General features: G+C 37.5%; 1 protein-coding gene across 1 annotated transcript; it reads right to left on the bottom strand.

Moving 5' to 3' along the window:
- Positions 1 to 2,657: 2,657 nt before the first annotated feature.
- On the bottom strand, positions 2,658 to 27,745 carry LOC106074846 (uncharacterized). The gene is made up of 4 exons (XM_056008638.1): positions 27,518 to 27,745; positions 12,524 to 12,698; positions 10,847 to 11,023; positions 2,658 to 4,421 (listed from the first exon to the last, which is right to left on the bottom strand). Exons 2-4 carry the CDS (start codon positions 12,585 to 12,587, stop codon positions 4,114 to 4,116), a joined length of 549 nt encoding a protein of 182 aa, XP_055864613.1. The 5' UTR covers positions 12,588 to 12,698; positions 27,518 to 27,745; the 3' UTR covers positions 2,658 to 4,113.
- Positions 27,746 to 27,807: the final 62 nt, after the last annotated feature.

Consider the following 27,807-nt stretch of genomic DNA (forward strand, 5'->3'; position numbering starts at 1 on the left):
TATTTTGTCATTCTACCATACCCAGAAAGACTTAGACGTTTGAGATGTTTCTTTCAAGACATTTAGGCCTATAATCAACCAATCTAAAGTAAAGTTCTGTTTCATACTTTGCGTTCTTCGGGAAAAACGCTTATCATTTGTACTTAAGTAATTATAAGTTGTGACGCGGTGGCTGAAAGGTTAAGCGCTTCGCTCCGAATCCGGGGGGTCCTGGGCTAGAATCTCGGTGAAGACTGGGAATTTGAACTTCGGGATTTTTAGGGTGCCCCTGAGTCCACCCAACTCTAATGGGTACCTGACTTAAGTTGGGGAAAGTAACGGCGGTTGGTCGTTGCGTTGGCCAGCTGGCCAGAGAAACATGACCTTAACATCTGTCTGCTCTATAGACCACATGATCTGAAAGGAGAACTTTTTTAAAAAATTAGAAGTGAACGAAGGTATCGTTTAGCTAGTACAACGATCAGCTGCATCTACTGTCTTAAACATTAGTCAACACAATAATGGCAGCGTCAATAAACACACGAGTTAAGTTGTGACCTATAAATACAAACAGATAACTTAATAAAAAATACTCAGAAAACACAAAGAGAAAAGCACATTTCTTATTCCTTATGGTAGGACAAACTCGTACAAGTTAAAGAAACGAGTTGCCTGATTCAGCCATTAAAAAACACTCTGTTTAACAAGCACCTCTAGATCAGCACATGGATCCGCGCAGGACGTAATTATCTTCGCATTCGAATGAACATCTGTCATTTATAGTTTCAGAACATTTTAAAATTGAACAAGAGCTCCCCACGCTCTCCAACCTCTTATTGGTTGGTCAATGAATCTTAGTTATAAGCTATAATGTTATAATTTTTCATTGAAATATATATATATATATATATATATATATATATACATATATATATAATAATAAGGCTAGTCTTCGAGTCCGAAGATTAGTGAGGAATGCATTATTTCCCGTGGCTGTGACCTACATATTTTGCCACAACCAGGGCAAGCATAACCGTTGTCCGCAGGTGGTCGATTTAGATTTTCTTTTCGCCGTCTGCATTTGTCCTCGGCAGCAGATTTTCTTTTGATCTCAAATTTGTATCCCGCGGCCTTCGTGAGAGACCTCCAGCTGTCTCGTTCTGAGGCCGCCTGCAACCAGGTGCTCTCTTCTATGTCAGTCAAGGAAAGTTGACGCCTAAGCTGGTCTTTGAAGCGTTACCGTGGGGCGCCTCTGTTACGTCGACCACCTTTTAGCTCACCAAAATACTTTTATTATTAGAATTATATATTTCAATTAGTTATGTATACACTGCCGTGTATTCCTTAAAAACAGCACTGATATAACTTTACAGTGCATACAAAGTGTGATTTACATTAGCTTTAGGCTAATTAGCCTATTTTATTTTTTCACACGTAAGATTAATGGAGACGAAAAATCGGACACAATGTTAACAACACAAAAGGAAAGGCAACATTTTTATTTGTGTCAAGACACACAACTTTACACACAAAAAAATTGACACTTGATGGGTCCGTCACATATTTTCCTATGCATTTATCTTCCCTTGGTGATTATAATTAACTCTGCCTCTTTTTTCTTTCTGCATTCAGATTATATTCAATAGGCTATGTTGTTGAAATATAACATGAATTTTCTGTAGCTATTTGACATACATTTCCCAAATTGAAGATACAAAGCGAAATTATGAGACTACATTTACGTAAATCCTGCAGCTGCTAACATAACAAATCAAAGAATATTATACATGTCCGAAAAACTATAAATAGATAGCTTTGTTTTGGCGTATCCGGTGTCAGAATAAAGTGTTGCTAAGCTAGGTATTTTAATCTTAAAAGGTACGTGATAATTTGTGTGCTCTTCTCAGCAAGGCAGAATCAAATTCTCTAAGCTCTGCAGATTGCAGGAGACTGCAGTAGAAAATACTTTCAATATGGAGGATTTAAAAAAAAAATCAAAACAAATAGGTAACTAAACTAATGCTAAATAAGAAGAATTGAAACGAATGTCAACTACGCATTGATAATTTATTGAAATCATTGCTTAATTCTTCTTAATTAAGTTAGTGAAGTTTAATCGAGCGTCAGTGTCATTGTTAAGTTAATCATGGAAATCTATAATACAATGCAATACCTTGTCTTGTTTAAGGGTTGAGTTGTAGATGATGTAAAGGTCATCTGTTTCTGTGTCCCCACGGGTAACGAGGATGTCATGTGGCCAGCACAACGACCAATCACCATTACGTTTCTCAAAACAAATGTCAGGTGTCTATTAGAGTGGGTAGGACTCAGAGGGGCACTAAGGATCCCGAAACTCAAAACCCCAGTCTTCATTCAGATTTGAACCCTGGACACCCGGTTATGAAGCCAAGCGCTTTATCACCCAGCCACCGCGTCTCCATTTTAATGTGTTAGTTCTGCAAAATACATTAAAAAAACCAACTATACATTCCAAATAAGTCGTTAACCGAGTAAAGATAAGCAATATTGAACATTAAAAAAGAAATTCACAATAGCTTCATTAGCCATCATTCACACCAATCATAAACAAACAAAATAGCCACGTAATTTTCTATCTCTTCTGTACAAATTACGATCCAATTTTAATCAACAATGGTTATCACGTGACAGTTTCCCCCCCCCGTTTTTTTAAAATCAATATTATCACGTGACCGTTCGTTTTGATGAATAAGGTCCATTAATACAGGTGTAATTAATGGCAAGAAAAAGGGACATAATACACAAAAGAAAAACGAAACATATATGAAAAAAAAATTATTTTTACAAATGATATAGGAAATGATATAAAAATGATATAACAAATGATGCTTATTTGAGATTTTTATACATGGAGGCTAATCCGTAAATAAAAAGCTTTTTCGGTGTATCTGGTGTACAAATAGAAACCGTCAATCAGTCCGTATGCTCCCCGATATAAAAACAACAACACCCCCCACCCTTATGTAAAATAATACAATTGTTCAAAAAACAGGTGGGTCTTTCATATTTTATTGTTGGAATGTATTAACAAAAATCTAGCAATAATGAAAAAAAGAGAAAATTGTATAAAAAAAACTTTTCTAAGGGAAGGAACAACTAATTACTGCCATTTACTGAAAATGGCAGGGCTTAGCTACCTTTCTGCTATATAAAACAAAATAAATTAATTAATACTAAATGATTAGCTAATTGGTTATTTTTTCGGATTGATTCCTGTATTGTCATCGACTATGAATAATTGTGCAAAGTTTCAACTTGAGCCGAGAATGGGAAGTGGGAGAAAAAAAACGTGTCAAAACGTAATAAGGGAATTAAATCCATATACTGTAATATACACATCCACCTCTCTCATTAAGTAGCAGTTATTCCCCTTATTTCGATATAAAACAAAATAATGAATCACGAACAATCAATGAACTAACTAATGGTTCATGTCTAGTCTGGTTCAGTGAATAACTGCAAAGTTTAAACCTGATCCGAGAATGGAAAATTAACAAAAAAACATGTTCGAATTTTAGCAGACAGACAGAAAGACAGACAGACTGAATGAGTTGATATAAGTTTTGTTGAAATGAACAAAATAAAAAAAAATACTTCATAAAAGAAAGCTTTTCTGAGGGGAAAAACTCTACATTTACAGACATATTTATCAATTCTGTAAGATTAATTTCATCCTTTTGATATCAAACAACATTGATTAATTACCACTAATTAATTGACTAATTGGTTAATTTTTGTATTCATTCATGTTTTGCTAGAAAAAAAAGGAATAATTATGAGTAAGGGAATTAGGAGAAATAACGTGATCAAAATTTGTACCCAGACAGACAGACTGACAGGGTGAAAAAAAAAAGCATTCATCAAACTTACAATTAGTCAACGGTTTATAAACTAATATAAATATTTTTTCAAATACAAAACATAACAGCAGTTCTCTTGCTCTTGATAACCCAAATGTAGGCCCACTTCCTTAAGTGCCAAAGATGATTTTGATTTTGATTTGGATTTTTGACGCATTAGCACAAATTCCTAATTCGTGCCCTTTGCCAAAGATGAGTACAATAAATAGATGCAGATGTTAGATTTAGTTTAGAATCAGGTCCATATGTAGCAAATAAAGGTCACGGTAATAGCGGCGAACATGCTTGTAATGAAAGACGCAGATATTTGATGTCCGGCGCACTCCTCACCGTAGCCAAGAGCTGATACGTTGCACACCTTAATGGGCGGAGGCACCGGCCCGTTGCAGAAGTCCTCGTTACAAAACGAGTAGCAGACAACCGTGCTCAGCTGTGCGCAGGTGGTCAAGTTGTTTGGGCTGAGGTTGAAAAACCTAGTGTCGTTGAAGGTTGGCGTGAACGTTTTCCCGTCGTGACAGCCTCTGTGAAATAACGTGATTTTACCTGAGGACAACAAAAATAATTGTTTATCTTATCTTATCTTATATAATACAGACGTTACTTCAAAAAAGAAGATGATTACGTCCTACGCGTCATGCATTTAGTCATGCATATTAACCAATGACTTAAATTCTGCCAAGTCACTGGTTTTCCTGGCTAGCTCAGGCAATCCATTCCATGCTCTAATAGCACTAGGGAAGAAGGAGTGTTTGTACAAATTTGTCCTAGCATATGGGATGAGGAATGTGCCTTTATCTTTGTGTCTTTCAGAGTATTTTATTAAATTTTGTTTTTGTATTTGAAGATTATGGTTCAGTGTTTTATGTATGATTGCTACTTTACTTTTGAGCCTTCTGTCCTGAAGGCTTTCTAAATTTAGTGATTTTACTAAGGGTGTTACTCTAGTCAAATGTGAATATTCGTTTGTTATGAATCTCACTGCTCTATTTTGTGTCTGTTCCAGTTTCTTAATGTTTTCTTGAGTTGAGGGGTCCCAAACGGAGGATGCATATTCTATTATTGGCCTAACCAAGGTTAAATAACATTTTAGTTTTATGTTCTTATTTGATTTATAGAAATTTCTTTTAATAAATCCTAATGCTTTGTTTGATTTTTTTTTAGTTTCATCAATATGTGGATTTCATGACAGTTTTTCATTTATTATAACACCTAGGTATTTTGCGTTTTTAGTCTGTGTTACTGGTTTGCCATGAATAAGATAAGTGGAATTAATTTGTTTTAGTTTTTTTGTTACTCTTAACAACTAACATTTTTCTGGGTGGAAAGACATGCTCCAATTTGATTCCCATTTCTGTAATTCATCTAATTCTCTTTGTAAAATATCTGTGTCCTGTGTTGTTTTTATTGTTCTATAAATTATGCAATCGTCTGCAAATAATCTGACTTTTGTTCCTGAACTAATGCAATTTGGTAAATCATTTATGTAAATTAAAAATAGTAGTGGACCCAAGACTGTTCCTTGAGGTACACCTGAGTTTACTGTATCGGTGTTGATTTAGAGCCATTTATTATTACAGTTTGTTCTCTCCCTATCAGAAAATCAGAAAATTGTTTCCATTAAATTAGTTCTTCAATTCAAGTCAAGACTAAAGATTAATCTTCAAAGATCACCTTCACCGTGACATCTAGCACCTCTTTTGCACAAGCATTTTGAAGAACACATGTGAATGTGACAGTGATACCCCATAACAACTGTCGCCGGGCTTCCTAATCGAGAGGTATCGGGTTCAAATCCCAAAATGAGACATGTTTTTTGAATAAAGGATTTTTAGGACGCGAGTAAGTCCATCCATATATATTGGGTAATTGACATCAGTCGGAGAAAGTAAAGGCGTTTTGGTCGTTGTGCTGGCCACTTGATACGCGAGTTTAATGCGTATTTATTTTCTTTTCCACGGAGAGGCGCCCAAAGATTCGGAAATTAAAAATCCCAGTCTTCACCAGGATTTGAAACCGTTACCCCCCGATTCGGAAGACAAACGCTTTACCACTCAGCCACATCGCCTCTGATAAAACTGTGATGTAATGAGAACCCCGACGGACGGCGTCTTAGTCTGCGTGAGATGTGACAATATATGTAGGTCGAAACTGGGTCTTCGTTGTCATGTAAATTACAGCTATTATCCTTAATTGCAGGACTGGCATTGACCTATTTACATACCCCCCTTCCCTTTTCCCTCGATCGATAATAGTGCATTATGGGAAATCTGGGTTCTAAAATTGAGTTTAGGCCAAAGTATGTATGGAACAGCTTAAAGGTTCGTCACAGAGGCTTTAAGAATCAGAACCACTAGCGGATCCAGAACTTTGGAGTGGGGGGGGCGATTTTTTTCCAAACCCTAACCCTAACGCCCAGGAAACCCTAAAACTATACATAAACGTGCGTACAGCATATATATATATATATATATATATATTATATATATATATATATAATAATAATAATAATAAGCAGTATTTCTCAGTATTTTCTTGCATTCTTCACTGCAGAAACGCATTCTCCTGACATCTAAAGCTCTTTATCCATCAGTGGAGTTCGGGGCGAAGCCCCGACGCCAAAAGCGTTTTCTTGCATTTTTCACTGCAGAAATGCCTGCTCCTGACATCTACAGCTCACTATTCATCAGTGAATTTCGGGGCGAAGCCCCGACGCTTAAAGCGTTTTCATGCATTTTTCACTGAAGAAACGCATTCTCCTGACATCTACAGCTCATTATTAATCAGTGGAGTTCGGGGCCGCGACGCTAAAAGCGTTTTCTTGCATTTTCATTTTTTTTACATTTTGTAATTTCTTAACTATAATACAAAAAGAAAAAATATTGCTTTGTCCGATAAGGGAAAGGAGATGGCATGTATCGCCCCTCCCACCTTTTTCCTTTTATATTTACTAATCATAAAATTTGAGATTAGAGTGTGGTGCGACATAATATACAAATGGTTTCACATATCAATTATATAGATATTCAACTATTTTTGTTCACAAACTATGATTCCTTTATAAAAATAGGACCACTCCCCACTCAGAGGGCTAGAGCGGGGAGGGCAGTACATGCAATCGCCCCCCCCCCTTACCCACGGAATCGGCCAAGATACCAGAAGGGGAGCGACATAATTTCAAATTTATATATCAATTCAACTAATCTTGCTCACAAACTATGATTTCTCCTTAAAAGTAGGACCGCCCCCCCCACTCAAAGGGTTTAGGTGGGAAGGGCAGTAGAGGTTTCGCCCCCCCCCCCACAACAGGGGAACGACATAATATAGAGATCGGTTAAAATATCAATAAGTTTTAATCATATAGATATTTAATTGATTCTTTTAGCAAGCTGTGATTTCTACAAATAAATTGGACCGCCCCCCCCCACTCAAAAGTTTATGGTTGGGGGGGGGCGGATTGATGCTATCGCCCCCTCCCGACCCCACCAAATCGGCCAACATACTAGAGGGGGGGGCGAAATAATCTAAAAATAGTTCGAAATATAAATAATTAGTATATATTATTAACATAAGTAATAAATTCGTATACAAATTGTGTGACTTCTATACTAAAATTCGTCCGCCCCCCCCCCCGAAGGGGGGGGGGGTCGGCCGAGTGGGGGGGGGGCTATCGCCCCTACCGCCCCACCCCTGGATCCGCCAGTGATCAGAACAAGTTCATCATTTTACGATCACACACGAGGACTAACGAGGACACACGAAAAAAAGACACGAGGACACACGAGGACACAGACTCATCTGTATAGTGGTTCTCCTTTCAGACCTTGCGACCTATAGGGCTGATAATGTTGAGCTCAACGGTTAACAAGCAGGGTGTCATGTTAACACAATGACCAACCGCCTTTACTTTCCCCAACTAAATTCAGGTATCCATCAGCGGTGGGTGGACTCAAGGGCCTCCCCAAAATCCCGAAATTCAAAATCCCAGTCTTCCCCAAGATTCGAATCCAGGACTCCTCTTAATCTTAATCTTAATCACATGTTTCTTTGCTCCTAATCCCAGTAATCCTACGCAGTCTTAGCGAAATACATGAAAAGCGAATCTCATGCCGTAGGCGTGCTTATTTTAACTTTATCGGTAAGGTATATCCTGGGTGAATACAAGAATCGAAATTTCAAAAGAAAGGGGACTTTAGATTTTTCTATTTCAAATTCAGATAGAGCTCTAGTAAGAGTAAAAATAACTCCTAGTCAAACTGAATTACCATTTGATTGGGATCAATAAAATTATCTCATCTTATCTTATCTTTTTAAGATTTATCTGTATATGGGAACAATTGTTCCAAACAATGTTTCTGTGACCAGGGCGTAAGACCGGCCCTGTCTGTGACCCATGAAGGAGGAAGGACAAAGATCAGCTGTCGGATGGAGAGAATATTGCCATAACTAAATCTTTAATCAAATTTGTTTTTAAATAGTTGTAACTTTGGTATATAGTTTTTTGTTTATTACAAAGGTTATATCACTCTGTCTGTCTGGTACCAAGTTTGTACACGTTATTTCTCCTCCACCCAAATCTCGGATCAAGTTGAAATTTTGCACAATTATTTTTTTTTGTCTCTTACAAAACAAGAATGAATTTTTAAAAAATGTTAATTAACTATTGGTACTGTAAAGACTGTGTTTGGTATCAAAGGAGGGCAAGAATCGTACCTGACAGATGAAATGGTATTAGTTGAATAGGCCCATTAGGAGGCTTAAGCCCTGAGTAAACATCGTTTTTTTTATGTATTTAAAAAGCAATCACGGTAACATTCACACAGATATCCCCTTTTCCTTTCCCAACTGGTCCAGTAAAGTGATGGAATCATCTTTTTTTTTTTGAAGTAACGTCTGTATTATATAAGAAGGATCATAGCGTACAGATTTATTATTGTTATTCTAGATCTATTACAAATGTAATCACATGAATGATCGAAACTAATTGATACTATTACACACTAAGCTTTGTTAAAAAAAAATCATTAAAAAAGATATTTACTTGTTTTTTGTTGTTTGAGAAGGCTTAATGTGGCTCAGCAGACTAAGAAGGATCTTAAGGAAGGATCTTAAGTCTCACAGAGATCGGGTCACAAAGAAATCTATGCACAACGGGTACTCGACAACTAAAATGAGGTTGCGACTCACTGGTCTAGGTCCAAGGCAATGAGTCTTTTTTTTACAATATCTCTTCATGGGGGAAGGGCCGAGGGTGGAGCTAGTATATTGTTACAAATGACCAGTGACAGGTAGAGGTCACTATTTGTGACCCCGGCGAGATGACATTGCAGCGGGTGTTTTCTGGAATGTACATGTATAAACAAAGACAGGATGTGACGTGTTGCTCCAGAAGGTACTAGCAATGTCCAGTGACAGATAGAGGTCACAACTTGTGACCCCGGCAAGATGACACTGCAGCGGGTGTTCTCTGGAATCTACATGTATAAATAAAGACAGGATGTGACGTGTCCTCACGTGTTGTTCCAGATGATACTAGCAGTGTTTGTGCAACTTTGGAGGAGTGATTAGGGACTCTTTATAAGCCAGAGAGTTAATGTGAAAGTCAGTCGTATGGAGTCATGAGTGAGTCGTATGGAGTCGTGAGTGAGTCGTATGGAGTCGTGAGTGAGTCGTATGGAGTCGTGAGTGAGTCGTATGGAGTCGTGAGTGAGTCGTATGGAGTCGTAGGTAGAATCGTCGGTACAGTCTTCGTTACTGTTGTCTACTGTGAAATACATTTAGATTTGGCTAGAGAGCTAGATCTAGGTCTAGACTCAACTACAGATTAGAAGAACTATCGTGTTCGTGAAAAATAGAATATCACCTTCGCTCAGTGATTTGTTCCCAGACTATTGGACCTATAGGCCTATTGTTTACTGTTCCCAGGCTATTGGACCTATAGGCCTATTGTTTACTGTTCACAGGCTATTGGACCTATAGGCCTATTGTTTACTGTTCCCAGGCTATTGGACCTATAGGCCTATTGTTTACTGTTCCCAGGCTATTGGACCTATAGGCCTATTGTTTACTGTTCCCAGGCTATTGGACCTATAGGTCTATTGTTTACTGTTCCCAGGCTATTGGAACTATAGGCCTATTTTTTTTTACTGTTCCCAGGCTATTGGACCTATAGGCCTATTGTTTACTGTTCCCAGGCTATTGGACCTATAGGCCTATTGTTTACTGTTCCCAGGCTATTGGACCTATAGGCCTTTTTTTTTTTTTTTTTTTTTTGCTGTTCCCAGGCTATTGGACCTATAGGCCTATTGTTTACTGTTCCCAGGCTATTGGACCTATAGGCCTATTGTTTACTGTTCCATGGCTATTGGACCTATAGGCCTATTGTTTACCGTTCCCAGGCTATTGGACCTATAGGCATATTGTTTACTGTTCCCAGGCTATTGGACCTATAGGCCTATTGTTTACTGTCCCCAGGCTATTGGACCTATAGGCCTATTGTTTACTGTTCCCAGGCTACTGGACCTATATTGTTTATTTTTCCATGGACCCGCTCCCATTTTCTAACTTAAAACAATATAAATCTATATGACAATTATTGATTCAACAGTTTAGTAAATGAATGTTCAGGAAATATTTTCGCATGGTCTTCTAAGTCTAGATCTATAGTCTTATCATTGGCATATTATAAAGTGCAGTCGATCTATACATTCACTTAACCAGGACTACATCTAAAGGTCTATCACTGGAATATTATACAGTGTAGTGGATCTATCTATACATTCGGGGGAAAATTGTTTTTTAATCTAAAATTCATTAGTTATTATGAGAAACACAATCTCTCTATCAGTTGTACGAAGGAGGTATTTTTAATATATTTTTTTAAAAAGGAAAATATTTTTATTGTTTTCCACTTGAAACATTCGTTTAGTTACTTGCTTTTTTGAAGTCTCGCCCAAGATAAGTCTACTGACCATTTGAAATCGACGTTTCGATCATGCATCTGTCCCAGGTGAACTTGGACTCAGAACAATTTTGAAAATAGTCTTTGTAGTGTGTGTAGTTCGTGGAAGAGTTGACCAGTTTTGTATAGTTCACCTCACATTGGCTGTTCTCTTCAGTGCCCAGACATTGATAACACAGCAGCGCACCTGTTTTGAAACATATTTGTATTTGTATAATTGCGTTAAATGTAACAATTTATTTGGTCCAAAAAGGAGGTATAATGTTGTCGATAATCTTGCTAATAAAGGTATCAGCTACGAAACCGATGTCCTCCTTAAGTGTTGAAGCATCTTGATGAGTGGAATGAACCACCGCTCTACAAATTAAAGGGCTCCAGTTCGAATCCTGACTCAGCTGATGTGCTCAGTAACCGACCAAAGGTAGCACAGAAAGCCTTTCAATGACAACCCCCCCCCCCCCCACATGTCCAAATAAGATTGATTCAAAAGAATACTGAGCTTGCTATGGTTTGAAATATGTGCTGTAGCCCACATGTCCATATAAGATTGATTCAAAAGAATACTGAGCTTGCTATGGTTTGAAATATGTGCCGTAGAAATCGATGGATTTAAAAAACTGCATAAAAATTAACATTTTATCTCACAAAAACAAATCCGCTGCAGGCCTGACAGGTAACGCAGGATTGACTGGTAACGCACATACGCAGGTCTAACTGGTAACGCAGGTCAAGAAATAGATAGTAAGAATTCCAAAACGAAGGTCTCAAACCAGCTCCAGTTAGTACCCTAAATTTTTAATGCGCCCAACCAGCTCCAATTAGTACCCGGATTTTTAAAGCGCCCAACCAGCTCAAATTAGTACCCGGATTTTTAAAGCGCCCAACCAGCTCCAATTAGTACGCGTTATTTTTAGTGTGACCAACCAGTTCTAGTTAAGTTCTCAACATTCTGAATAGTTAGTTAAAACGATAGATAGTTGTACTGGCGAGATTATAGCTCCCTTTTACATCGTCTGACCCACGCAATGCTTAGACTAACACGTCAGTTTTGAATGTAGATATTGCATATGGCTTATTGTTTATAAGCTGTGCAAACTCTAAAACATACTCTCTTGAAATCCTAAACCAATGACTTTTGAATAGGTCATTCGACGCTCATTATTTACACATTGGTCGAGAGGCCAAGTGCGCTTGAGCTTTGCTTGGCTTGGCTACCTAGAAGGGGGCTCGAGGTTCGACACCCGACTCGGGCAGAGTTGTGTTTACTGAGCGCCTAAAGGCAGCACGGAAAACCAACTCCTAGATACCCCCCCCCCACTGGTCCACAAATGAGATTGGACCAAAAGCGCTCTGAGCATGCTATAAGCATGAAAGTAGCGCTATATAAAAGCTATAATATATATTAGGGATGTGTTGGCCGAGTGGTAAAGCACTTCGCCTCCACACTAAGCTTCTCGAGGTTGTATCCCAATGATTTCCTAAGCCTAGAATCCACCCTACATAAGTTGGGCAAAGTAACGGTCTTTGATCTGGCCACGTGACACCCTGGTTAACCATAGGTCATAGAAATAGAGGAACTTTACATTACCTGCCCCATGGTCCTGCAATATTTGTAAAAGTAATTTTTTTTTTTTTAATTTGGTTATTAACTTAATAATTGTTAGTATGAAGGTTTAAGTTGCCTCACCTGAGAGGTAGAAGCAATACAGTACAACACAGAGTACCAAAATAGCTTGACATTTAGATGCCATTTAAAAGTTTCTTTCCTTGAAGCGTTCGCAAGACTTTATTAGATTAGACTGTTGTGATATGCATCCTATTTGAATGTTGGCGGTAGGCGCTATCACAGAAGTGCTTCAATTCTGTCAGGGAGAAAAAGAAAGCCAAACACCGTAATTTACATTTAAAAACAAGAAAACACATTTAAAAAATTAAAAAATAATAATAAAGAAAAAGACGATACTTCCTTTCATACAACTTATAGAGCGATTGTTTTGCTCTTAATCCTCTTCTGTTTTGAAAGTAACGTCTCTATCATATAAGATAAGATTAATAACATAGACATAAATAAATATAGACTGGAAAAAGGAAGTAACTTCATGTAACTTGAAAACATGTATATCTATTGTATTCGGATTTCCGAATTATAAAAAAATGGCATGATCTTCACGCTGAGAGATTTAAAAAAAACACTAGTGAAAATATTGTAATACTTATATAGGTTACGGCTGAAATAGATATGAATACTTAACTTTTATACTGCTCATAAATGCTGTATAATAAAGTACACAAATTTGCTTGTCACAAATTTTCGTTTCATAAAACTCTTTAATCGGCCAGTCTATATTTATTTATGTCTATGATTAATAACTAATGAATGTTACATTTTTAACCCGCCCCATTGCCTCTTCTTCCCGAGAAAGAATCCTGGTTAAGTGAATGTATTGATCCAGTACACCTTTTCATATTCCAATGCTGAGCATTTAGAAGATAATGAGCATAATTTTCCTGAACATTACTTTATTTAACTCTTGAATTAATAAAGCCTTCCTATCAGAAATTCCCATGATAGTTCTTTCAAAACCGTTGTATCTAGATCTAGGCCTAGTTCTCTAGCCAAATTAACATTTATTCATTTTTTACTTAAAAAAAAAATTATAATGGTAAAACTAGACTTTTCCCCATGTGGCCAACGAGCTAGTAATTTTTTATTCACAACCATATACATCATCTGTTTAATTTCTAGAAGAAATCGTTACAGCCGTTTGTCATATCAGCGTCGGGGGGTCCACCCTCCCCCTCCACCCTCCCCCTCCATGAAGTTCTGACTTGAATAGAGCTATTGTAATAAGTTAATAACAATTGAAAGACATGTTGATATCGAGCATGATCCTACATGATCAAATTGTTAAGGGTAGAGAACTGTGGAAATTTAAAGTAAAAATGGGAAAAGGAGTTATCCCGCTTTCAATATCTCAATTTGTTTTTCCCTCTTCACGGCTTGCAAATTTTTCAAAAAAGGTCGGAATAAAAAAACAACAACGAAAACCTGGGTGTGTCGACACGGATGTCGAAAACGGCTCTAACGTATCCTGAAAATTGACAGGTTACGTATAACTTTGGGAAAATAATTGGCTAAACTCTGGGTTTTCCCGTTTTGATGTTTTCAAAATTTCAAAGTTCTTTAAAATTAAATTTGGGCCGAGATCAATCGTTCTAGAAGGCCTAAACACTGTCCTGTGACGTCACAACCTTTGGGCTGTTTAGTGGGACGTCGGACCAGTGAGGTGACAACGAGCTATTGGCCTAAATTGTCCACAAAAATTGTATTAGTTTTATAAAGAAGGAATTGTCATTAAAAACTTTTTTTTTTTTTTATCTTTTTTGGTATAAAAGTACAATAACAACCAATAACAACCATTTAAACATCTAATATATAAAGCAGAAAGTAAGGCGTATGTATGACCTGCATATAGGGTAAATGAAGACTGATACACCAATCTTGATAAAACTTGGCATAAATGTTTTCTTGGATCATGGCGGTGACCGCAGTGTATGTTTAATGTCCCTCCCACAAACGGGAGGCCACAAAAATAAAAATAAAAAAAAAATCGCTAAATTTATCTCAATTAAAGAAATAAACATTGTGACAAATCGAGTAAACCCGTTTTGATGTTAATTTATATTTGCTAAGAATGTATCTGCTTAACGGGTAAACCCACTTTCACTATTTACTTTTATCTTCGGGGCGAAAGGAACTCCAGCTCCCGTCGGCTTAGCGTGGCACCTCCGTGGAAACGTCCGCCCGAGGAAGTGGATAGGCTAAGAACGGGATTGAACACGGCTCCCAGTCAGCTACCACTGTATGCTCTAGCGAGTGTACCTGAGTGTACCTGCACGTGGTGGGGATGTGAGAAAGGCCTGCCAACCAGTCCGAAACCCCCCCACCGCTTCATTCACCAACGGGGGCAATACGGGGTGGTGATGGTCCCCTCACGAGTGCGATGTCACATTATAGGTATATGGAGGGCCCCCCCCCGTGGGCTCGGCCTCCGGCCTTGCATGAGTCGGGGAAACCCGTGTTGTTGGCTCAAGGGACAGTATCCCACGACCAAACGGGTTTGATTAAATGATCATCTAGTCGCTGGGGGACTCCAGACAGAAGAGTCGGTGAAGAGCCCATTTCTAATCCTGACCACGGGATAAAAGCCTTTCCCTGGTCAAACGGTTCATAAAAGGGATGCGGTCATCTCGAACCATAAAGGACATCTGATTCAGTCCTACCCAAGACAGCTTACGCAATATCACTTCTCTTTCATCATTCACACTGCATAGCAACCGAATAATCGCTAGCTTCTTCTCACCGTCACCATAGAAACACACACACATGCGCAGAGGTGTACACTCCATAACACCGAGACAATTTAACCCAAGTCTAGAAGTAAAGGATTCAATACAGATTTTGGAAATACGAATAAAAAAAAAACAATTTAATTATGAGGTAGCGCTAAGTCAGTGGTTCCCAAACGTTTTCTTTAACGAACATTATGAGTATTTAGCGGCACACTTTTGCTTATATTATTAGAGACACTGGTTTACTCGGTGGCCTGCTAGTTAATTATTCGTTCGTAGAACCCCTGTTTACGCCTCACGGAACACTAGGGTTTCGCGGAACACGGTTTGGGAAGCACTGGTACAAGTATGTAACAGATCGACACAGGTATAGTGATTAAATGACGTTACAGTTTTATGGATCAGTTTATAGAGCACGACACTTTGTAGAAAAGGGGGACAGAATCAGGAAGTTAGAGAATGTAGTGCTTATGAAGTGAACAAAGGATCCTTGTGTGTATGTGTGTGTGTATGCGTATCTATGTGTATGTGCGCTTGTGTGTGTGTGTGTGTTCCTTGCAGCATAGGGGGTTGTCAAACTTAAGGTTGATGACATATTACTATTCTACACTGTGATTTGTAAGATCCCATTTACGTTCCTTGAGCAATAACGTATATTCACTGAGAAAAAGAAGATAAAGCTATATGAGGAAAGGTGGTGGCGATGTAATGGAGGTAAAAAAGAAAACAAAGCCGCAAGAAAATGAAATGTATGGGAGACATAATAAATATTGTCTAGGTCGCCATTTTGAAAGATTACTGTTGACAACTAAATAGGTTTAATTCATTTAAAGACAATCTAAATTACTAAAAGAGCATGGCTTATTATTTCACATTATTTTTTTTGTGGGTGCCTAGATGCTGTAATAAATCTAGTTTTAGATTCTACATAACACTTATTTGTATGATGTTTTTCTGGTGATCAAGACAGATTTTATTCATACTTTGTCTACCCCTGCTTGTGTCAACTACTTTTCACTTAAACAATAGAAAAAAAGCAGACACGAACATACACGGTCACTATGGCAAAAAAATTATTAAATTACCAAGAAACAATGTCGAAATATCATCCACCCATTATAGCGTACATCAAAGATATAAATCAAGAAGGAAGCCTAGAAAAAGATGGATTGATCGATCTTAAAATAACTTTACGATTGTAGGCCACCCATTCTCACACTTAGTACAGACCGTCAGCTGAATCAATCTGCGACGCCTCCTTGGTAGAAGGAAAATAAAGTTAAGCAAAAAGTGTACATATTTTGAACTGGGCCAAAGACCCATTAAGAAAAAAATTTGTTATATTTAAGACATTGTCTACAATTCCAAAGATTAAGGATGAGTGCAGTCTTTCACATGACTACGCTAACCCAGTTGCGATCTGCATATTTGAAACATTTATCGCAGACAAATCCGTTGTCCACGGGAGTTGATCATTATTTTTTTTTTTTTGTGTATTATAAGGGCTCTTTTTTGGCCAAAATGTGTGTCCCGCGACCCACGTGAGAGCCAGGCAGCGTTTCTTTCAGAGGGCATCTGCGGCCAGCAGCTTTCCTCTATTCAAGTGGAGGAGAAATGGCGCCTGAGTTGATCACAACATACACACGACCAAATGACAGTATGGTTGCTATGACGTAATCACATTTCGTGCTAGTTGTTATGACTTAGTCGTTATGATGAAACCACATTATCCGTTAGAATCACCTCAAATACTGATGACGTAATTACTTGAGACGCTTACAGATTCAGTGGCTTTAAGACGTGGCTTGAAACAGACCTACTGAAGAGACTTAAACAGATCCAATCATAAATGTAAAGAAATATGTTAAGAAAGATTTACTGAATTTCTTGTAATTAAAGCGAGTCAATAAAGTACAAGTGGCATTGCTACTTATTTATCTACTTCTTATTTGAACTCCTAGCATAACGGAGTGCAGAGTTTAAGAAAATGGCAACATAGGGCGGCTACCACAACACATTTTCCCCGCCTAGCACCTTTGATCAGTGCAATTAATAACACGAGACTTAATTTCTTTATTATTAAATCTAGTACTAGTTTAAGTGTCCTTACATACGATGTTAGACAGTTAGTATTTTTAGTTTATATAGAGACGCACCATAATTGACGGACTTTGAACGCGACTAGTGACGTTATGACTTAGTGGGTTAGAGGCTACTTAGAGACAGAAAATCAGTTGGTGATAGGATTTCATATGCGTAAGACGCATTTATCGACAGAGACATCGACTGTGGCCTTTTGCTGTATTAAACTCATCATCTACATCAGTGATGCCCAAAATACGGCCCGCAGGCCAGATTCTGCACGCGGTGTGGTTTCATCCGGCTCGCCGAAACATCAGTACAAGTTGAAAAAAATTCCCTTTCCATTCCAAACAAAAAAAAAAAGGTTGAAAAATGTTGCTTTATCTAAGTTGGGGCCCCTACTTTTCTCTGATGGACTGGTACCATGATATTGAACGTGTGTACGTTTATGAAAGGGTAGAGCCGAAGAAACTAAAAGTGAATTCTGAATTTAGAGACTACCAGGAAAATTTGAACGTATCTTTACCTTTTTGTGCAACATGAAAACCAGCCAACATATTTGTTTTGTAAACAGTGGCTGTTTTTAAAAACAACAACATATAAACAGCATTATAAAACAAATAGGACGCGATTGTTAAACTACGTCTAGAGATTGGAGGATCAATGGGAAAATTAACAAAAAAGAGACAAGAAAATAAGTCGTTGGTAAAGCTAGCTACAATGTTGCTCACATTTCAAGCAGAGAAATGAAGCCAGTTTCAGACGCGTAAAAAATGGAGATAAACTTCCGATCCCATTAATTAATGTAACTACTAGACCCACAAGTTTCTAATAAAATTGGTTCAGGTAAATTTCATTTCGTTTTTGTACATTTCCGGTCATGTGGCCCGCGACACGAGTGTCAGAAATTAAAATGGCACGCAGGTCGAATCTGGTTGGGCATCACTGATCTACATTGTTCAACGGGTTTTTGGACTGATCTTCTTCACTTGTTACCTTTGTGTGTGTGTCTTAGTGGTTAGTCACAGTGAATACACCCGCACAAGAAACCCAGACATCTCCAGAGTAATTCTGTCGAAGTCAGACAGGCAACACTAACTACAAGACAGATAGGCGACATCACAACGAAAAGTTATGTTATCAACACTTTATTCCGATGTTATCAACACTTTATTCCGATGTTATCAACACTTTATTCCTATGTTATCAACACTTTATTCCTATGTTATCAACACTTTATTCCGATGTTATCAACACTTTATTCCGATATTATCAACACTTTATTTCGATGTTATCAACACTTTATTCCTATGTTATCAACACTTTATTCCGATGTTATCAACACTTTATTCCGATGTTATCAACACTTTATTCCTATGTTATCAACACTTTATTCCGATGTTATCAACACTTTATTCCGATGTTATCAACACTTTATTCCGATGTTATCAACACTTTATTCCTATGTTATCAACACTTTATTCCTATGTTATCAACACTTTATTCCTATGTTATCAACACTTTATTCCTATGTTATCAACACTTTATTCCGATGTTATCAACACTTTATTCCTATGTTATCAACACTTTATTCCGATGTTATCAACACTTTATTCCGATGTTATCAACACTTTATTCCGATGTTATCAACACTTTATTCCGATGTTATCAACACTTTATTCCGATGTTATCAACACTTTATTCCTATGTTATCAACACTTTATTCCGATGTTATCAACAGACTTTTAAAAAATTAATCAACTTACTTCTTTCCAATAATGTTAACATTGTATTTCAAACATTATCAACACTTTATTTCACAATGTTTATAAATAATCTTCAAACCAATATTATCAGCTTTTTATTCCAAATGTTATCTACCACATTTACTGCAAATGTTATCAACAGAATTTATAAACACCATAAACTTCCAGCGTAACTATGTAAAACCCATTCGCTGCTTTAAAGCTACTTAGATAATAAAACTCTAGGGCCTCTAAAAGTCGCACACGGACCAGGAAGAGCTAGATACCTTACATGTGGATATATCCTGTTCCCAACTCTCTGCTATATTGTGTTACCTATTATATAACGTCAATACAAAACACTAGTGCTGGTGTTAAGTATAACGCAAGGCAAAGCGAAGATAGATAGAGTTATCAATACAAACTCTTGACATATCATGCCGCGTTCTTTATGGCAAGATCTGTTGATCAAAACAAGATTATAATGACTTGGTCTTGTTAAAGACAAGATTAGCATGAATTAGGCCTGTTAATAAAGGCGATTTAGATGAGCAGTGGCTGAGTGGTTAAGTGCTTGGCTTCCGAACCTGGAGTCCTGGTTTCGAAACTCTGTGAAGACTGAGGTTTTGAATTTCGGGATATGTAGGGCGCCCAACTCTAATGGGTACCTGAATTTGGTTGGGGAAAGTAAAGACGGTTGGTCGTTGTGCTGGCTCATGACACCCTCGTTAACCGTTGGCCAAAGAAACAGATGACCTTACCATCATCTGCCCTACAGATCGCATGGTCTGACAGGGCTAACGTTACTTCTTTTTTATCATCATGACATGGGCCTGTTAATATATCAGTTGACAATTAAGATTAGGGCCGGCTTTAAGTAATTGGAGGCCGTAGGCAAAGTAAAATGGCTGACCACACATGAAATAGAAAAAAAAACAAGGTTACAAAGAAAGCCTGTGTGGAAACACAAACTCAGAATCGGACCCCGATGTGGTCCACCCAGGCAGGTAAAAAGTCAGGTTTCAATATTTTCAGAAAGAACATCAGAATGAAATTCTATCAAAGGTAAGTGACAGAGAAGAATGGAGAAAGAAGGTTGACAGATCCTGTGTGGTGCCCCAGCGGTCCAGCAGACCATGGGATAGGTGAAAGTGAATGTGAAGTTAGATGTGAATCTGGCCTAACTGATGTCTTATTATGATTATCTTATTGATCTAATTTTTTTTGTAAAGGGTCAATCTCTTATATTCAAATCCTCAAGAATGAAAAACATTTCCGTAGCAGAAAATAGTTAAGTGCACTTTTTACAAAGTGGACAGCTGCAGTTCACGCGATAACATAAAAAGCTATTTACTAATTACGTTCCACTTATATGCATATTAAATAGATTTTTTCTCTTTAAAAAAAGGTAAACATTTTTTGGTAAATATAGTAGTTCATATGGCAGAACTTACTTAACTTAGCAATACAATTGTAAAAAAGAAGAAACTGCATCAGAACTTTGAATGGTCTAAAATATTATGATGTCGAATTTTTACTATCTTTTCTAGTTTACGAAATCTAAACGGGACGGACGGACGGACGAATGGAAGGACAGACAGACCACACAAAACTAATAGCGCCTTTTCTCCTTTCGAGGGCCGCTGTAAATTAATACGCGATGAATTAAAAACCTTCTTGTATCTATCAGCAAATAAATTAATTAATATATCGTATTTCCGTAGCGTTCAATTAGCGTTCCGTAAGGTTTATAAACATATTCGTACTGTCTTAAACCAATTTTTTCACCCAAATCCAAGCGCCGATAGCACGACTGTGCTTCATGGACGATCAGAGGGTAGGAGGCCAGAAATAACATTTCGAAAGATCACCAAAAGGAATTAACAAATGGTCTTCTAACTAGGGGTGCACCGGATAGTACTTTTTGATATCCGGCCGGAGCCGGATATGACCGGATAGTAAAATTTGATATTCGGCCGGGGCCGGAGCCGGAGCCGAATACCTAAGTGTCTTGTAAATAGCTTGTATTGCTGAGCATTTTACGACACTGTTAAATAACATACCTATATTTGTTGGTATTATTTTTTTTCCTTTTATATACCTTATTGTTTTAAACTCTGTTACTGATTGATTTATTCAAGCTTAACAGTATTTATAAAAAAAAATTAATCTGTGTAGCATGTACGAGGCCACCAACCATAAAGGCTGTGTGTTGGAGGGTCAATGTAAAATATGTTAGTATATATTTAACTAGTTATTAATGTAAATCTCTCATCTGGCTTGTATGGTGGTTGGATGTATGTGTTCAAGAATTTCTGACCAACAACTGGTCATCAGACTTGTAATTTTAAGTCCAAAGACTGCTTCTGGTTCTGGTTTCAAGGGCTTAATACTGATAGCTGTTAGTTAATAGTTGGAATCTGAAGCGTAGTAGGTCATATATTTATTAATCCATTTGCGGCAAACGATATTTTATTAACAGCAGGAACATCTATTATACCTACTCATAGCCTGAGCCTTAAATGTTGCGAAGCATAGATTTAATTGTAGTCTGTAGGCCTATTATTGGTATCTATGGTTAGATCTACTGTTATATAGATCTAAGAAAATCAGGAAAATCAACTATAGAAGAAATTTATGATGTAAAGTTTCATCTCTATTTATATTAAGTTATTAACATGCCTTGTCTTTATAATAAACGATGTTTGGTGCATATTCATAATGGCTCTATTTTTAAGCACATTATTTTGTTTTCATATAAGCATTAATACATTCTATAACAGACAGTAATGGAACGAGGTCCACTTTATGCATATTAATTAGGTGTATTTTTTACTATCCGGTAGTGGTATCCGACCGGAGTCGAATAGCACCGGATAGTAAAAAATGCCGGGTATTCGGCAGAAGCCGGAGCCGGAGGGACTATCCGGTGCACCCCTACTTCTAACATATGCAGTCTAACAAGTAGATCTAAACATTCATGAATAAGCCTTGAATCATAGTAGAGACTTACAGCTAGGCTAGTAGAGACAGAGGCTTAGGGTTCTGCTATGTTTGAAATTTTATCCATGTTTCGCAAATTTTTCTCTAAAACATTATTTTTTTTTTTTGCAGTCCTGTGCGAGGCCCCATCTAATCGGAGGTCCTAGGCCTAGTTTGCTTATGCCTAAGGCTGTTTTGTAAAATGTTTTACATAATTCGGATGTTCCTTCAGAGTTGAAGATAGTTTACTTCCTAGTCCAAACCTCCCGCAGGACGACGGGGGATGGGAGCGGGCAGGGTTTGAACCCTCGATAAATCCGAACGACAGTCCAGCGCGCAAACCGCACGACCAGGCAGCCATCCTGTTTAGATTGACTACATTTTATAGAAATAACGCATAAAAATAGAGTAAACAAGTGGCATTCGAAGGTATTAATAAACTTGGTAGTATCAAGCAAGATTGAAACGATATGAAACTATCAAATTTTCAGTTATTTAACCGCCTTAAAAAACAATCGCTCAGTCACCTTTAAGTACCCCGGATACCAGAGAGTCGCAGACACACAGACACATGCAAGATACATCATTCTGTGACACTTTCACCTTACTCCCTACACATTAAGAGAAAGAAAGGGAATTTGGGGGGGGGGGGGGGGTAGAAAGAGGGAGTTAGATAGAGAACGAGAGAGAGCGAGAAGGAAGGTAGAAAGAGGGAGTTAGATAGAGAACGAGAGAGAGTGAGAGAGAGAAGGTAGAAAGAGGGAGTTAGATAGAAAACGAGAGAGAGTGAGAGAGAGAAGGTAGAAAGAGGCAGTTAGATAGAGAACGAGAGAGTGCGAGAGAGAAGGTAGAAAGAGGGAGTTAGATAGAGAACGAGAGAGAGTGAGAGAGAGAAGGTAGAAAGAGGGAGTTAGATAGAGAACGAGAGAGAGCGATAAGGAAGGTAGAAAGAGGGAGTTAGATAGAGAACGAGAGAGAGTGAGAGAGAGAAGGTAGAAAGAGGGAGTTAGATAACGAGAGAAGGAGAGAATGTGGAGAGAGGGACAACGGAGAGAGAGAGAGACAGAGAGAGAAAAGAACTACATATTTTATAATCTGTAGAGACTTCTTTCAATATTCTATCAAGATATTAAAATATTCATTATTTATACAAAATATTAAAAGTTTCAAATCTATATTAAATTTAATAAAACATAGCTTGAATTGGAATGTCAAGTGTTTAACCCCAAACTACCAATGTGTCATATATTGTTTTTTTTAAACAAGAGTACATACAAAATAGAATTACAGAGTTTAGAGTGAGGCTAATCTTCCGCGCGCGTCTAAAGGGTTAATCACTGGTCCCGTACTCACCTAATAAAGCATATCTTATCTTATCTTATTAAATACAGACGTTACTTCAAAAATGAAGATGATTACGTCCTACGCGTCATGCATCTAGTGATGTATGTTAACTAATGACTTAAATTCTGCCGAGTCATTGGTTTTCCTGGCTGACTCAGGCTGTTCAATGCTCTAATAGCACTAGGGAAGAAGGAGCATATCATCGCAACAGTCTGGTACAATTATTGTAGAGAACTGAAGATGGAGACAGTCTGATGAAACATAGAAAAGCTCTACGGAGACTCGAATCACGGACCTTCGAACCGGCACCATCGCCTAGCGGCGACCAGGTACCAGGCCAACATGTGACTTGACCAATCAGGTCCCTACAAAAACAAACAAAAAAAAAAAAAACAACTACTGTACTACAGTGCTACTGTCATGTTCTACCTGCTATATTTATTCAACGAATTTCACAACCTTTACCTATCTGATGAACCCTTAGGGCAACACACATGATCTGACGAGCATCTTTCTCCATTTGTCTTTGTCTTAATGAAAGTAAAATTACATTTATGTGTTATACTTTTGTCGCAAGGCTGTTGGCCTATAAGTAGGGCTGTTTGGATTTTTCTACTAGACTCTACTCTCAAATAGGACATGGTTAAAGTAGAATATAGTTTGGGCAATGAAAAAACAACAAAAAACCTCTTTTCTTCTTCCTCTAGCCAGCTTTTTGCTGCTGAGCTGTCAGCTCTTTTGCAGACTGTGTCAAGGGAAAATAGTGTGCTGTTCTCTTCAGTTGTTCAGCACTGCCGTACAGGGTGTTGGTTATGTTGGGCTGTAGTGGTAGTAGGGTCTGCCTAAGGTGGATTAGGAGGGGGCATTCAAAAAGGAAATGGTTTACGGCAGTGATGCCCAAAGTACGGCCCGAGTGCCAGAACCGGACCAACGATGTGGTTCCATCCGTCCCGCCGAAACGTCGGCACAAAAAGTAGATAATCTTCCCCCTTTAAAATAGTTGTATAGGTATTTTTACCTTCGTTAGGGCCCTCGCTTTTTTGTGATAGATTTATACATGACCTTTAACGAGTGTGCGATTATGAAAGTATGAAATGGAACTCTGAATGTAGAATGTACCCTGAAAAGGAAATGGATCTTTTTTGTGGAACATGATAATAAGCCGACATATTTGTTTTGTAAAGAAAGTCTGTCTGTTTCAAAAACAACAACATCTACAGCGGCATTATAAAACAAATATGAAGGACTTCTTGGTTTGAGCCGCGTCTAAAAGATTGGTTAAACTACACCCTAGAGATTGGAGGACGGATGAAAATATTTACCGAAGAGAGACAAGAAAATAAGTAGGTGGTAAAAGTAGTTACAATGTTGCTCACGTTTAAAGTAGAGAAATGAAACCATTTTAAGACGCGTAAAAAAATGATAGACTTTAACTATCCCATTAATTAATGTAAGTACTAGATCCAATAGTTTCAAATCGTTTCAGGTGAATTTTGATTTCAATTTCTATTTACCTTTTTGTTGATGTGGCCCACGACTCGCGTTTCTAAAGTTAAAATGGCCCGCAGGACGAATTAGGTTGAGCATCATTGGTTTACGGTTTCATAAGTGGGATTAGATTGTCTACAAAGGGGAAGTTATGTGGGATTTATTTTATTGAGATGGTAATTTATCAGAGGTGTGTGCCCTGTCCTTAGTTGGAAGGTTGTAGATTGTTCTTTGCGGCGGAGGAAGTTAATACTGTCCAGTTTGTTAAGCAGTTTCATTTCTCTGTACATGGCTCTGCCTGTGTTTCCTGATGCCCATTGGTTGAGCCACTCCTCTTTGTGATTGTTGACTAACATTGACCTTAGGGTGAGGTAGTTAACAGGTCTATCTGGTTGTTCCATAGATGAACCTGCCTTTGATAGCTTATCTGCACTTTCATTTCCCATGACCCTCTTTTAAATGTATGTGTTTTAAATTCCTTTTTTTTCAGCTAGCAAACAACTCTGAGGGTTGAAAAAGGCTCTAGCGATTTTCCTAGAAATTTAACAGTTTGTTTACATCATAGCTAATTAGGTCGTCCCCCCCCCCTTTTTTTTTTTGTAAATGCTTTTAAAAAGCGAGTACGATAAAATTCGACCGATATCCATTTCTCTCCCCCCCCCCTCACATTATCCCAACTGGTCCAGATAAATGCTAGAATCATAGCGTATGGAGAAAGCTAAAAAGCATGAAATAGCGCTAAACAAAAAATAATTGGTCCAAATATTTCCAATCGCACAGATTTATTGTTGCTGGTCTAGATCTATTACACATTTATTTACATGACTGTTCTAAACTAATTGATTTTAAATTAATTATAATAAAACATCGGACAAGCTTTGTTTTTTAAAAAGCATTATTTTTACGTTCTACTTATATGTCGTTTGGAACAGATTCGAAATAATCTCTAGTACAGCGGTTCTCAACCTTTTTAAGCTCGGCGACCCCTTTTTACTATCCCCCACTCCGCCGCGACCCTTCCCCCCCCCCCCAATAACATATACAGCAATAGAAGAATACACTAAATACAATATTTTCGATGGTCTTAGGCGACCCCTGACAAATCGTCAATCGACCCCTCAAGGGGTCCCGACCCACAGGTTGAGAACCCCTGCTCTAGTAGATTTATATTTTCGCATAAGGAAGATGTTTTTTTGTTTTTTTCGGATGGGGGGTGGGAATTGGGACGGGGTAAAGATTTTTGATTTTTACAAACCAATCTATCATTCAATAGTTATAATTAGCAAAACTTAACTAAAAGTCACCTGCGTCATATAGGAGGAATTGTGTTTAAAAAAAAACAACTTTTTAAAATGTTAAATTTTTTCTTTTTCTGTATATCCTGTGTAGACTTTTGAATCACAGCGTGCACTTTAAGTAGATCAAATATAGCGCTGTGGAGATCTGATCGCTTAAGAATAACGTTTACAATGATTCTTATGTTTCAATGATTGTTACATTTATGTCTGTGACGCCCCCGGCGTTGAATGAATTTTTACAAAGCTTTATCAACTCAGTCTGTCTGTCTGTCTTTCTGTTTGTCTGTCTGTCTGTTTGTCTGTCTGTCTGTCTGTCTGTTTATCTGTCTGTCTGTCTGTATGTATGTCTGTCTGTCTGTCCGTCTGTTTATCTGTCTGTTTGTCTGTTTGTATGTCTGTCTGTCTGTTTTTCTGTCTGTCTGTTTGTCTGTCTGTCTGGTACACTTTTTGTACTCGTTATTTTTCCCACTTCCCAGTCTCGGATCAAGTAAAAACGTTATACAATTGTTCAGTGTAGCTAACAAACATGAATCAATAAAAAATGATCTAAAAAAATATTTTTTATGTCGAAAAAGGGAAATAAATTATTAGATTATAAATTATTATGAGAGATATGGTTGTAAATGTGGAGTTCTTCTGTATAGATAAGCTTTTTTTTTTGTTTTAAAATATTTTAAAAATATTTTGCTTGTTTATTACTTATTGAGAGATATGGCTGTAAATGTGGAGTTCTTCGGTATAGATAAGCTTTGTTTTTTTAAAAGTATTTTTAAAAAACATTTTGCTTGTTTATTAGTTATTGAGAGATATGGCTATACATGTGGAGTTCTTCTTTATAAATAAGGTGTTGTTTTTTTTAGTAGTTTAAAAATATTTTGCTTGTTTTATTTTAAAGGAAATGACTTAAATCAACTTTAAACAAATTTAATTTTAAGAACGAAACACACGCTGAATGTTTTCTTTTTTTAAAATGTCACTAAAAAAACAAAAACATTCTAAACAAGGGAACCGGATCGTGTGGTATGCGCATTGGAGTGATGCCTCGTTGGTCACGGGTTCGATCCCTGCCCTCCGCTATCCTGAGATAGGTTTTGATTAGGATTTAATAATCTTCTATTCTTATTCTTAAGGAAGAACCGAAACATGTACCACATTACAATACAAACTATTATTTTTTTGTTTGTGTAGATATATATTTTCATTTGTCTCTGTTATAAAATTAAAGGAAAAAAAAAAAGAATATTTACGTAAAAAAATAAGGTCTGTAAAAGGTTAGCTATAACGTTAATCCTTTATATTAATTTGAAATGTAAGAAATAGCTCCAACAAATTGACCTAAATAATGAGCTTATAACTACACATCACAATCACTTGTTTACATTTCATTACCTGCCTATTAGAATTAATAAAAGTATATCTTTTTTATCCACATCAAATAAGAATAATAACTTAAAGAGTAGTCGTTTATATATAAGGCTCCATGTCAAGAATACCAAGTCACGTACTGACTCCTACAATGAAGTCAAACAGTTTTATTAAGAAACACTCCCAGTGCATAGCCCTGTCCGTCACGATTAGTTCCTGTTACAACACCGTCCCCCCGTCATTGTCTTAAAGTATACATATCTACAGTCCCCCCCCCCCCCCCCCAAGATTTGACTTTATATAGGATAGTTGGG

The sequence above is a fragment of the Biomphalaria glabrata genome, chromosome 13, assembly GCF_947242115.1.
Source record: "Biomphalaria glabrata chromosome 13, xgBioGlab47.1, whole genome shotgun sequence".
In the NCBI taxonomy this organism is placed as follows: Eukaryota; Metazoa; Mollusca; class Gastropoda; family Planorbidae; genus Biomphalaria; species Biomphalaria glabrata.

Bases quoted from the DNA above. Each gene is read 5' to 3' on its own strand.
- LOC106074846 (XM_056008638.1), bottom strand. From the start codon at position 12,587: ATGGCATCTAAATGTCAAGCTATTTTGGTACTCTGTGTTGTACTGTAT. The intron at 11,024-12,523 runs GTGAGGCAACTT...GTTTCAAAACAG, and splicing joins GTATTGCTTCTACCTCTCAG to GTGCGCTGCTGTGTTATCAA. The intron at 4,422-10,846 runs GTCAGTAGACTT...TGTTGTCCTCAG, and splicing joins CGAAACGTCGATTTCAAATG to GTAAAATCACGTTATTTCAC.